We start from the raw sequence: 13,532 nt of genomic DNA on the forward strand, positions 1-13,532 counted from the left end.
TAATAGTAAATTATTATTAAATTTATTATTGATATTAATAGTAAGTTATTATTAAATTTATTATTGATATTAATAGTAAATTATTATTAAATTTATTATTAATATTAATAATAATAACGATAGTAATAATTGGACCGTGGATATTTTATGGAAAATCAAAATTTTCGAAGACGATTGTAAGAAAGATAAATTAATATTATATAAAGATAAATTGTTCCATTTGATAATTTTGATAAGTTGAGAAAGTAGCGTAATAAAGTAATTAAATTCTCCTTACGTCCTCGCGATTTTATACTTCGACCACCCATTTTTACCATGAATGCGTAAAATCCGTAATCTGGTAATAATAATTGTGACTGCAGCAATGTTTTCTACATTTTATAGTAATATTACGATTTTTCCTATCATTTTCACTGACGATCGTGCCGCGTCGATAGTCGATCTCGTTGTTCAACAAAAACAGGGACAAAGCATCTATATTTTCGAAATTTATATATTTCATTCGAAATTCGCTTTCATAGAATGGCTAATTATTAGACAGAGCCTGTAGCAGAGCGATTCGATCAATCAAATACACGGATCGCATTCCACCGGCATTTAAATGTTAATTGTTTAACAGTACTACTTAAAACAGTTCATCTCGTAGCGCCGCATTTAATATCGAATAAATTTGCAAGATTTAAAAATAACCGGTTTTTATTCTGCAATTTCGTTTTTCACGAACATAGTCGTAGGCAAACTTGTCGCCTTCTTTACATAAATCATAATTAACCGAACTTTTAATGAGACTCCGACTGAAATGTAAATAACACGCCCGATTAAATTAATAATTGCTTCGGATCGAAATCGATCGGTCGATGAAAAAAAGTTCGGGGACCGAAGCATCGATGAAGAAATATTGTCTCCCGCTTCCTGCACGCTGAGATTTTGATCTCGTTCACACAAGGTCAAGGGAAATCATTTAATGATAGACCATTAAACATTCTACGTCCGGTTATATGTAGTAATTTCCGACGTTTAAAAAATTATCAATGTTCAAGCTGTTACGATTTCGCAAGAAAGAATCGCACAGCAACGAACGTAAATACATTTTATAGCTTAAAGCCACTAATTTAATAATTCGTCGTTAATTTTTTCTAACGTTATTTCGGGCAAATAGTAGAAATCGAAACGTCTCGAAACATACCGCAATATTTTATTATTATTTACTTGTTTATATTTATTTACTTATTTATTATTAATTATATATACTTATTATTATTTACTTATTTATTACTTATTACTATATTACTACTTATTTACTTATTTATTATTAATTATTTATTACTTACTTATTATTATATTACTACTTATTTACTTATTTATTATTAAATATTTATTGCTTACTTATTACTATATTATTACTTATTTACTTATTTATTATTAAATATTTATTGCTTACTTATTACTATATTATTAATTATTTACTTGTGTATTATTTTTTTATTATTACATACTATATATACTATACATTTACTATACTATTACATATTTTCCATAGATCCGAATCCTAGGATACCATCTTTACAAAGATCCACACGAAACGGATGCACCAATTTTTTCACCGTATCACGGCAGAGTGCAGCTTAATATAATACCGTATAATATGACTGCAAAGATGCCAGCACTTCATATTTTTACGTTTCCAAACATTTACTGCTCGCGTCGTCCACTGAATACAGAAATTTATACGATGCGTCCCATCCACGTGTTCGTACATTTACCGGCTGCATAATCTATTGAGCGCATAAACTTATTTGTTTATTAAATTCGTATCTCCGTACGTTTGCTGCTCGCATCCTTGTATTAACTGCGCAAACTTATCTCCTATTAAATTCACGTGTTTATAGATTGTATCTCTTACAACTTTAACGTCCGTATAAATTACAAATTACTGGTGAGATACAATAAGATACGCTCGTATCAACAAAGTAAAACTGCAATTTTATATTACAGTAAATACTCCCCCAATTGACGCTCAGCTTGGAAACAAAAATGGACAATTTGGGAACATGAGATACGATTATTCGAGCCTCGCGGCTCTTTTTTACAGTTAGTTATTATTTTTGCTAAGTATAATTAGCTATTATATTATACATATAAGCTATTATAGCTTATATATTAGTTTATAAGCTATTATAGCTTATATATTAGTTTATAAGCTATTATATAGCTTATATATTAGTTTATAAGCTATTATAGCTTATATATTAGTTTATAAGCTATTATATTATATATATTATTAGCTATTATATTAGCTATTATATTATAGCTTAGTTATTATAGCTATTATATTTATTATTTTATGTTATAGTTATTATTTTACATCATCATGTTATATCATTTTATATTATATTTCTTATATTTTTAGTAATATATTGCAGTTATTGTGTTATTATCACTATATTAGAGTTATTTTTGCCATAAATATTTAGAAGACTTTGATATTACTCTCTAATTGACCTTAATCTTCTCTTCCAAAATTGTCCATTTTTGTGTTCAAGATGAGCGTCACTTAGGGAGTACTTTCTGTATCCAGAACAGGGATTACACCGTGAATGTGAAAGGGTGAAGGGACGTGCTCGCGAGCTGACAGAGCACTCTCGCACGATATCGTGTAATTAATTGTAATTTACGTAATTACAGAATGTTTCAAACGTCGGCTTAAAATATTAATTGCAGCGTGTCGAAGAGTGCGAGGCAGTCAATGACAGCGGCAATAAGAAGTGGCGTTACGACCTCTCTCACCGTTAATTGAAACTTTTTCCTCGACGCTGAGAATCCGCAATGCGGCCGAATCGCAACCATATTCGTGCACTTGTATCGTAATGATAAAATTCCACGTATTTTTCTGCATTTCTCTCAGTGATCGTCGAATCGATTCTTATATCGTATGAAAAGGTTCGATTCAATAAGTTCGCCACTTTTTGATATTCCAACTATTTTAATTGTACATATACGTTTCGCTTGCAGTACGATAAATTCTTATTACGACGTAATGTGCTTTTTTGTATTATAGAAAGCAAATCTTAAATGGATAAAAAATAAATCGTTATTATTATTATTATTATTATTATTATTATTATTATTAATATTAATATTAAGTATAATTGTATGCAATATTGTTTAACGAATTAACAGAATAATAACAGAATAATAAATTAATAGAATAATGTTATTAATTAATAAATAATAATAGAATAATAAAAATAATAACAGAATTAACACATAAACCATCGAATAAATGAAATATTCAACAAATAAGCTGTTAAACAAATTAACTATTCAATAACTAAATTAGTGAATAAATATGTTATTGCATAAATTAATAATTGAACAAATAAGCTATTAAACAAATAATGAACTATCAAGTAAATGAATAATTAAGTAAGTAAGCTACCGAATAAATGAACTATTAAACATGTAAATTAGTAAGTAAATAAGCTATGTTTAAATTAAGTATTGAATAAGCAAGTTATTGGGTAAATAAATTACTGAATAAAAATAAGCTATTGAACAAATAATTAACTATAAAATAAGTAAGCTATCGAATAAATGAACTATTAAACATGTAAATTAGTAAGTAAATAAGCTATGTTTAAATTAAGTATTGAATAAACACGTCATTGAATAAATGAATCACTGAATAAGTAAGATATCGAACAAATGGTATAAGTAAATAATTAAATAAATAAGCTACCGAATAAATGAACAAATAAATAAATATACCGAATAAATAAATTATCAATTGAGTAAGCTAACGAATAAACGATCTACGGAATAAATAAACTATCGTATGAATGAAATAATTTAGATCGTTCAATCGATCACCGCAGCGAAAGCAATTTTTCAATAATTTAGCCAAATCGCTGGGCTGCGGTAAAATAAATAATTCAGAGCGTTCGACACGTGGAGGAACGGGCCCCGCCGCGAGAGCGATCAATTTTCGAAATTTCGCCAAATTCCAGGGCCGTGCGCCGGCTGAAAAGGGGGGTCGCCGGTACCAGTTCGTCGCGAAACTTTCGACGGCGCGATACGTATTCGGATCTACCTCGATCGTTGCGTCACATCTAACGTTACACCGGCAAACAGAAGTGGAGCACTTTCATAAAGGAAGCAAAAGAAAAAAGGCAAGAAGGAACAAAGCGAGAAACAAGAAAAAAAAGAAAAGGAAATACACACTCCGGCCGGAGCGACCCGGGCCCGAGCCGAAACCTTTCGGGGGCCCGCCTCGATCGATCGATTGGCACGGCCCGGGGCGATCTACTATGCCCCGATCCAGATCGAGGATCGAGAGGCCTCCGGCAGCTTCTGTCTACACTCGGGTTCGACCAGTCTATCGACTGGTCTGTCGCGTGAAATCAATGTCACAACTCGAATTTAGGTCTTCCGCACTTGCCGACCGCTGACCGCTGGAATTTCAATGCGTGTGTGCTATTCACCTATTCTTTCACTCGTGCTATTCCGATTCTTTCCCATGGTGCGAACGGCCAACGCCATTTTCCTCATCCTCGAAATACCGTAAATTCTCCCTAATTGACGCTCAGATTGCGCACGGAAATGGACAATTTTCCCATCGGCTCTTGAAGAGATTTCTTCTCTTAAATGAAAGATTAATAAAGATTCAGAATTCTTACATAATAAAATAAAAAGATGAAATAGAATCAAGGAAAAAAATTAAATCTTAAAAGTTTATGTTCCTTCTTCGATTTGCGTTTTGTTTTGCTGCTGGATCATAAGATTATTATAGTAGATTAAATAAGATCGTTAGATTATTATAGTGGATTAAATATAAGATTATTAAACTAACAGTTCTTACTATAAATAATAGAAATCAGATAAGAAAATATATGCTGTTGAATAAATTAATTACTGAATGAATAAGCTATTGAACGAACAATGCACTATAAAATAGGTAAATAATTAAATGAGTAAGCTAATAATAATAAGCGAACACGCAAATTAGTAATCCAATATGTACAATTATGATTCTCCGTACAATGGAAAGGTAAAAAATTTAAACTAGAAGTCATGTTAAACCCAGTAGGCAAGGATTAGATAAATAAATAAATAAAATAAAATCTTAGAAAATAAAACCGTCTAAGATTTCCCACTGTGAATCTCGAAGCCCTCTAAATACGCGTAACCCCTTGAGCTCCTCTCGGCTCGATAACACGAGCTTCGGCTTAGCTGAGAAATTGAACGGGTCTCCGGTAGCCGAAATGTTTACCGGATGATTAAGGAGGGTAATATAAGCGCAACGTGGCTCGCGCGATCAAATAAATTGGCATTAAATGCCGCGAAACGCGTTATACCACCGAAAATCCGATCAGCGTTGCTTCACCGGCATCTTACGTCACGACCGCGTAATCAGGTCCTCCTCGTATTTTTTCATACCGCGAAAAAAGAACCAGTTGATTCCGCCAATTATGGAAGAACTGAAGGTTGCCGTTCGAAGACCGGGCCGGAGCCGCGCCGAGCCGCGGCGAATTACACGGCAAATAATTTGTTGGGCTCGTGTGAACCACCATAACTAATTGACATTATGAAGTATTTGTCAAATTTATCAGAGACCGTTCGACTGCGAGACGATGCGGCGTTTAAAGCGCAACACAACCGTCGTTACCCGGCATTAAAGTCTCTTCGCGCTACCGCGTTTCGAAACGGCCGCGGAGAAGCTCGTTTTATTTGACTATTAACCGTCGCTAGGGCATCGCCGATTTAATCGCAGTTGTGGTAGAAACGCTGTACAATGAATTTTCCCGAGTTTTCCTTCAGCTTGTGAACAAAAATAAACAAAAATCATTTTTATAGCACTATTCTTGTGCACAATCTGAGCGTCAATTAAGAAGAATTTACTGTATTTTCGGATGAGAAAAATGGCGGTGGCCATATAATGATATAGAATAATATAAAATAATAAATATAATATAATAACCGCAATCAAAAATAATAACTAAAATAATATATCATAACTATTATATAATAACTATAAAAACGAGCAGCGAGGCACGAATAATCGAATCTCCTCTTCCCAGATTGTCCATTTTTGTTTAGAAGTTGAAGGAAAATTAGGGAGAATTTATTGTACTCCCCCTTTCCATTGTCTTCTCGCACCGTTGCTCATTTTATCATTGCATGCTTTGCTTGTTTAATTACAATTTGCTCACTTTTGTTTACCTTATTTTACTGTATTTTTATGTAATCTCGTTTCTGTTCGCTCCGCGTACCATCGATGCGATTTACTTTGTTCGTTTCGTGTTGCATAATTTTTTTTTCTTCGCGTTACGTATTATATGAGACAACTTGCTGATACATTTACGTAACATAGGGAATATTCTCTCGTTAATGTTACTTTCCTCCCGAATCGATCAAACGCGAGGCAGCCAAAACGTTCGGAGAATTTAAAGACATCGTTGCACCATATTCGGTTCGTTAATATAATTAAAGAATGATATAACTGTCCACGTGGCTCCGGTATCTTGCAGTTCGTGCAAACAATTTTTTTATTTTGCGTAGAAATCATCCGTGATTTGGTTGTTACGTGCAGGGTTTTCAAGTTTTTCAAGTTCCTAGAAATAATAAAGAGGAAAAGGTCAGGGAGAATAAATGTATCTAAACATGGAATAATGTTTGATATTTTTAACAATGATACCCTCCTGTCTAGTGTTGCCACCCTAATGTTACCTACGAGACGAGTAAGTGCCGGTAACATCACCCTGGTGTCATATTTTTCGGCTGGAATGCCAACGGCAAGCGATCGCATCAAAGTGATAACGGAGATCAGACGAAATATATCGAGATATTGGCTCTGCGTTCATCCTGTAAACAATTGAAATTTAAATATTAAAAATTATAATATTATAAAATATTGTATATAAAAGAAATTGATAACATATATAAATAATATTATAAATATTATATATGAAAAAAATTATATATTAAATATATAAATTAATATTAATAAATATTAAATATTTATAGAAATAAAAAGAATTTTGTGGAGTACCTAATTGGAATTGAAATTCACCCCATAAAACCGAAGGTATCGAAGTATTTGAAAACGAAATACAACATACCAACGTTTCGTTACTATCAGACCAAAATAATTAGGTCGAAAATAAAAAATTCGAAAAACACAAGAAGAATTCGAGAATTCTAACATTGTGCAAAAATGATTGAAAGCGAAAAGACATTTTTGTGCAACTTGCGTTTCTTACAATCGGGCTGCGGATTTTACGCGTTCACGATAAAAATGTCTGGAGAAAAATAGCAAAATGCAGATACATTAGACAAATTAACCAGTTAGCTGTGGCACCTGCTTTTCAGAGCGCGCACTTATATGTGTCGCGAGAATTAAACACAGAGCAAGCGTCGCTGTTAAAATATTGGATCGAAAAGACGGTTCTATTTTATAAAATATATATTATATATATAATAGGTCTAATATATATTATTCTAAATATATTCTATATAATATATATTATTCTAAATATATATTAATCAGGTCTACCGGAAAGTTCTGTCTGATAATGTCATTGCAAATTTCAATAGATATGCACATATTCATATGAGACATATATTTTTGAAAAATGTTGCTCACAAATTGCCATCACGCTGGCAAGAGGTCATAAGTAACGACGGAAATTATATTGAACAATAAATATTACTAAATTTATGAAAAATCTATTATTTCCTTTCATTTCTCAAACGGACAGAACTTTCCGGTAGACCTAATATTTACTTATTCACTTAATATCAACATATACTACATACATAATAAACGAAAACGCAGGAAAAATCGAGTACTTGTAAAAGTTAAAAATTCAAATTCCTGCTGTAGAATGGTATTCAGCAAACATCTTCGTGTAGGACTGGCCTCAAAATATTCGAAGCATATTGAAATTTGAGAATACGTATTTGTTTTTACTAAAATTACAATTTAAATATCCAATGGTCGCTACCTTTTACACACGACGAGTATGCTCGTCATGACACAAAATACTACCACTTCTCCGTGACAAGTATACCCATCAAGCACAGCTGACTGGTCAAAGCGCCGAGAAGAAGAAAGAAATTCTTATCTCATTTCTGTCTCTTAAAATTGAATCCGCGAGCTTTTGTTTCGCGCAAAGGTCCGCGCTCCACTTACACAATCAAGTCAGACAATTTTGATCCTGCACAAAGATCCGCGCTCTAATCATCACCTCTATTCGTTCCCATATTCTCTAAAACCATCGTGTCGCATATTATCGTCGATATTCGTCTCCGACTTCGCGTCCCGAAGAGAGTTAAGAAGAAATATTCGATCGGCCGCGGCGTTCTCCGGTAAAAGGTCACGCCGAAGGTGCCCGGCCGGGACTCGAAAGCGAAAAAGCGGGCGGTCGTTAATGAAGTAATCGGGCCGAAAAACCACGGAAAAGTGAAGCGGGCGAACCGCGTTGTTTCCCTCTTGCCGAGGCTCGTCGAAGGATTAAGTAACTCGCGGCAAGGACGTGGCCTAGTCCACGACGCGACGGTGTCCGCGATCGTCCGTCGTGGATCGTCGGTGTTCGAATTGTTCGTGTTGGGCGTGGTCCGATTTCTTGCTCAATTTTGTGCCACTCTGCGGCCGCAAATCGGGTGACCGTCGAAGGTACCGTCACCCAGTTACGTCAGCGTGCCCGTGGGTCCTGCCCGGCCGGTATAAAAGCCGAAAACCACCCGACCGTAGTATCATTCGCTTCACAGACAGACAGATCGAGAGATCTACCGATCAAGCAAGCTACAATGGCATTCAAGGTACATATCGTATATTGAAAGCGAATCGTGAATCGTTCATTAACGACGTCACCCCGCCGCGGTAGTCGCCTCGTCTATCCGACGAATAGTCGTCGACGGATAGCCCTCGTCGTCGCGGTCATTGCGACCGTCCGTTTTCTCGGCTGCCGTTGTCCGTTCGGCTAATTTGTTTCACTCCGCGGTTCACTCCTCGTCGAAACGACGAAACGTTTTCGTCTCCCGCGAAAGGCTGCGTTTCGCGCCGCGAAAAGTAGAACGCACGTACTCGTGCCTGTTTCGATAATCGCGGACGATTTCGGTAACGCGACTTTCATCAACTTCTCGGGAATTCCGTGGGTCCGTTTCCCATTTCTGTATCGTTCCGAGCCGATCGCGGGCCTTTACGTAAAATAACGAGTCCGGCGCATCGTTCGTAAGACGCAGGAGAATCACGTAGAACTTTCTTTCTTTCGTTTAGGATTGTAATTGTTTGACAAGCAACGTGTAGATATCGTTGAATTCTTTTCGTCTCTTCGTTTTTTCGAATTTTATAAGCTCAATTTTTCTCATAAATGCATAAAATCCACGGTCTGGTTCCGAGTACTATCGGCGGTCCACTTCTTGCAAGAATGTGACCCGACTTGTGCATTGTTTCATCAATTGGAGACTAGGGTCGAATAGGGTTATTTTTATCTGTGGAAGAGCTATACACTGCGAGCTTTTTTTTAACGAAGTCTATTTCGTTTGCAATTCGATCGAAATTGAATTTAAATAATATGTAAAAGACTTATAAATATTGTAAAATTTTAATATCGCGAGAGGAAGATTGTTAGCTCGCTTTTAACAGACTTTATCATTCCGTTACACTAATAATAGAACTATAAACACTAATGATAGTAGGACTATAATCTTCTACTCTTTCTAACAAATACTACTTCTTCTGCAGTTCGATAAAAATTGAACTCAAATAATATCTATAAACTTATAATCACTATAAAATTTCAGTACCGCGAGAGGAAGATCGTTGACTCGCTTTCAACCCTTCCCGCTCGAGAGGTGACCCCCAGGCACCACTAGAAATTGTTTCATCGCGTCCTGAACTAATTTTCGAATCATCAAAATCGTTTACATTTAAAAAGCTGTTAAAAGCGGTTAAAATCCGTTAAAATTCGGTCACAAGTCCGAATTACATCTGCACGAAACGCACTGATCACACTAATTACATCTCAGAAAATGGAAATATCGTAGTTCAGAAGAAACTATTTTGGATTCAGAGTTAAAATGTCACCAAGTGCAAAGAATTAACTGACATTATCATCCGATTACGCTACCAGTCTCCGGATATTGTTGACACAATAACAATCCCAAACGTTTAATGAAACGTCTAACGAAAACTATACTTTCTGTTCGCAGTTTGTTGCTCTGGCTACCCTCTTGGCCGCCGCCAACGCCGGCCTCCTTCCCGCAGCTCCCCTCTCCTACGCCCCGGCAGCTCCCCTCTCCTACGCCCAGGCAGCTCCTCTCGCCTACGCCGCGGCACCAGTCGCTGTGGCCCCCGTGGCGAAGGCCGTGGCTGTCGCCCCCGTGGCGAAGGCGGTGGACGCTGACTACGACCCGCACCCACAATACAGCTACGCCTACGATGTCCACGACAGCCTGACCGGTGACGCCAAGAGCCAGCAAGAGTCCCGCGACGGAGACGTTGTCCAGGGCAGCTACTCTTTGATCGAAGCCGACGGAACCCGGCGCATCGTCGACTACACCGCCGACCCAGTCAACGGATTCAACGCAGTAGTCCGCAAAGAAGCCGCCGCCGCTCCCCTGGTCGCCGCGCCTGTCGCCAAGATCGCCGCACCTGTCGCCAAGATCGCTGCACCCATCGCCTACGCCGCGCCGGTCGCCAAGATCGCCGCTCCTCTGACCTACGCCGCCGCCCCGGTCGCCAAATTCGCCTACGCCGCCCCAGTCGCTAAAATCGCCGCACCCCTCTCCTACGCCGCACCCATCGCCAAGATCGCCTCGCCCTTCGCCGCACCCCTCGCCTACGCCGGCGCCGCACCCGCCTACATCCACTGAGCCGATCTGTCTACGATAGGATAATGTTTACTCGAATAAAGTCACTTTTTTAGCAACCATAAGAAACGTCTTTCAATACTCGCCTCGACGGCTAACCCGAGACCTTCTGACGAGTGTGGAGTGCGGATCTGAAATAAAAGATCTTAAGTAAAAATTGTCCACATAGGCCGCGCAGAAATGGGAGTAAGAAAGAAAAAATAAGAGTCGCATTCTTTTCTCAATAGTACCGGTGCAGTAAATTCGCCCTAATTGACGCTCGGATTGTCCATTTTTGTACATTGGCGCTATTTATTGTTTTTAATGTTTCCACTGTTCGACATTGCAAATGATCGTTTTTGTCATCAATGCATAGAATCCGTAGTCTGCTAATAAGCGATCTTTTCTGTTACATTATGTTCTATTAGTAATTTATTTTTACTAATATTTCGGTAACCATTTATTTTTAGGTCCTATTTGGTATCATACCTTCTTATGCAGAATTTAATGCTTTATCCGAATTGGGGAACAAATATAAACAATTCCGCGTGAAAAATTGAACGTGAACTCGTGTTTCGATAAAAGAGCAAAATCACAGAAAGCCGAGTTCGGTACTATACGCCCCTTTGTAACCCGGGCAAATTCTATCTGAAACAGTTTTTCGTACGACGAATATTTCGTGAGCTTTTAACCTTTTAGGTACGGCTGAATTCTGCGCGAAGCTATTTCTCTGGACGGCAGAGTCTAATATATACTGTACAGAGTGTCTGTACATTCTGTCTGTATATTGTTAAGATACAGTTATATTGTTAACAGTTATATTGTTAAGATAAGTCTGTATATTGTAAATCGATGTGAAGACAAAAGAAGTGTGAAACAATGCATACGAAGACGATTATTTGATTCAAACGATGACCGAGTGAGCTACTAGAGTAAGCCTATAGTGGCGCGTCGTTCAGAGAGATGACATCCGCGAAAGCCACTATAGTGGCGCGTCGTTCAGAGAGATGACATCCGCGGAAGCCACTATAATGGCGCGTCGTGCCTAAAAGGTTAAGCGTCGTCGTGTTACGAGACTCTCACCCTCTATATCACTTGTGCTTAAACATGGAAATACTAAGAGTAGAATCGCGGACGTTGTTGCGTGGCTTAGCCTTATCGATGGACAGACTGCAGATCTTTATGCAAAATAAAAATTGTCTTCGTCGATTGCAATATGTGGAAACTACATTCGTCTATTTTCTTATCATTTCAGCGAATCGTCAATTAGAGAGAATTTAACGTAGTTCTCTGGCAACGTTCGTCATCCTTCCTCATCCTTCGTCATTCGCAGAGCTGTTAGAGTCATCATTCTCATCCCTCCGGCATCGAAATGAAGAGTTTACGCAGCAAATGTTGGGGGACCATCGGTATCCACGAGTCGGCCAATTAGAATCCACGCAATAAAAATGCAGAAACATTTTACCTCTGGAAAATAGAATAAAACAAATGAAAACATACCGCCGACGAATTAAACAATGTACGAACATTCATCGTAAATTCAGCGCAAATTCGACGTACTCATCGACTCGATTTCAATCGGACCCGATCGGGCCTGTTCAAGGCCACTTTCCCAACCGTGAATTATACGGTGCGCGCAACTTCTATCGTTACGCCACTCTAACAAGCAAGGTGGTGAGAGAGAGATAGGATAGCACCGAGTGTCGGTGCTTTCCATTTCTCAAGCATCCGTCGGGTGGAGGCGAAAGTGTAACAGGTAAAGAGGCCGCGTATACCGTGGCAAGGGTAACCATGAACGACCTTGAACGGCCAACTTACCTGAACCCAATCGATTCGAAAAAATACGTTCGAACGACCACAAGAAATCGTCTTGAGGGTAACTTGTAGGTATTACCGCGGCTTCTCGACGAATGCAAACTTTGACAGAGAATATAATACCTTTCTTCGTTATACCTATTATTCTTATAATCTTGAATATTTACTTTTCTCAAGATATCGGATCCCTGAAAGCACAAATTTCATTAAAAAACCGTAACGTAAAGAAACCATACGTGCGCATATATTAGCGCGGTTATGTATCTATTACTATGAGCCAAATACTCATTTTCATAACTCATTTTCTTTTAAATGTACACACACACACACACACACACACAGAGCTACAATTTCTAGGATCAAGATATCCTCACTATAGCACTTTACAAATTAGGTACCCTGCGATCTCAAGCTTGTCGCACCGGCTGATCCAGAACTGCATCGTATAGGTTAAGGTAAAGTTTATATATATATATATATATACATATTGTTGCGAATTACACCATTTCTCTCGCGTCGCGGCATTTTATTTACAATAAAGAATATTAACTATAACACAATTCGATACAATAACAATTCAGATCTTTCAAAAGTGGAATATTATAGTTAATATTCTTTATTGTAAATAAAATGCCGCGACGCGAGAGAAATGGTGTAATTCGCAACAATATATTCACCGTATAGGTTACGGCAGTACGGTGTAAAGCACCCCGGTAATGTAAACACATGGTAAAAAATTCCGCGCCAGATATTATGGTAGTAAATAATATTTGTGGATAGATGGCAGTGACAGGGTACGTCGATTTTTGATCAAAGTAAACGTTTACTTTATCTGAAAATAATGCCAGCTGCCGTCACGAGTATTT

At 37.5% G+C, this 13,532-nt stretch overlaps 1 protein-coding gene and 1 long non-coding RNA gene across 2 annotated transcripts; one reads left to right on the forward strand and one right to left on the reverse strand.

The window, feature by feature from the left end:
* Window positions 1–109: 109 nt before the first annotated feature.
* Window positions 110–13,210, reverse strand: LOC117220937 (uncharacterized). Its single transcript, XR_013033547.1, has 7 exons — window positions 13,065–13,210; window positions 12,670–12,854; window positions 10,959–12,318; window positions 10,200–10,885; window positions 4,482–6,861; window positions 2,788–3,067; window positions 110–1,775 (listed from the first exon to the last, which is right to left on the reverse strand). It is a non-coding gene; the product is annotated as an uncharacterized LOC117220937 (long non-coding RNA).
* Window positions 8,712–10,941, forward strand: LOC117220936 (cuticle protein). The gene is made up of 2 exons (XM_033471404.2): window positions 8,712–8,820; window positions 10,213–10,941. Exons 1-2 carry the CDS (start codon window positions 8,809–8,811, stop codon window positions 10,873–10,875), a joined length of 675 nt encoding a protein of 224 aa, XP_033327295.2. The 5' UTR covers window positions 8,712–8,808; the 3' UTR covers window positions 10,876–10,941.
* Window positions 13,211–13,532: the final 322 nt, after the last annotated feature.

The sequence above is a fragment of the Megalopta genalis genome, chromosome 5 (genome assembly GCF_051020955.1).
Source record: "Megalopta genalis isolate 19385.01 chromosome 5, iyMegGena1_principal, whole genome shotgun sequence".
NCBI lineage: Eukaryota > Metazoa > Arthropoda > Insecta > Hymenoptera > Halictidae > Megalopta > Megalopta genalis.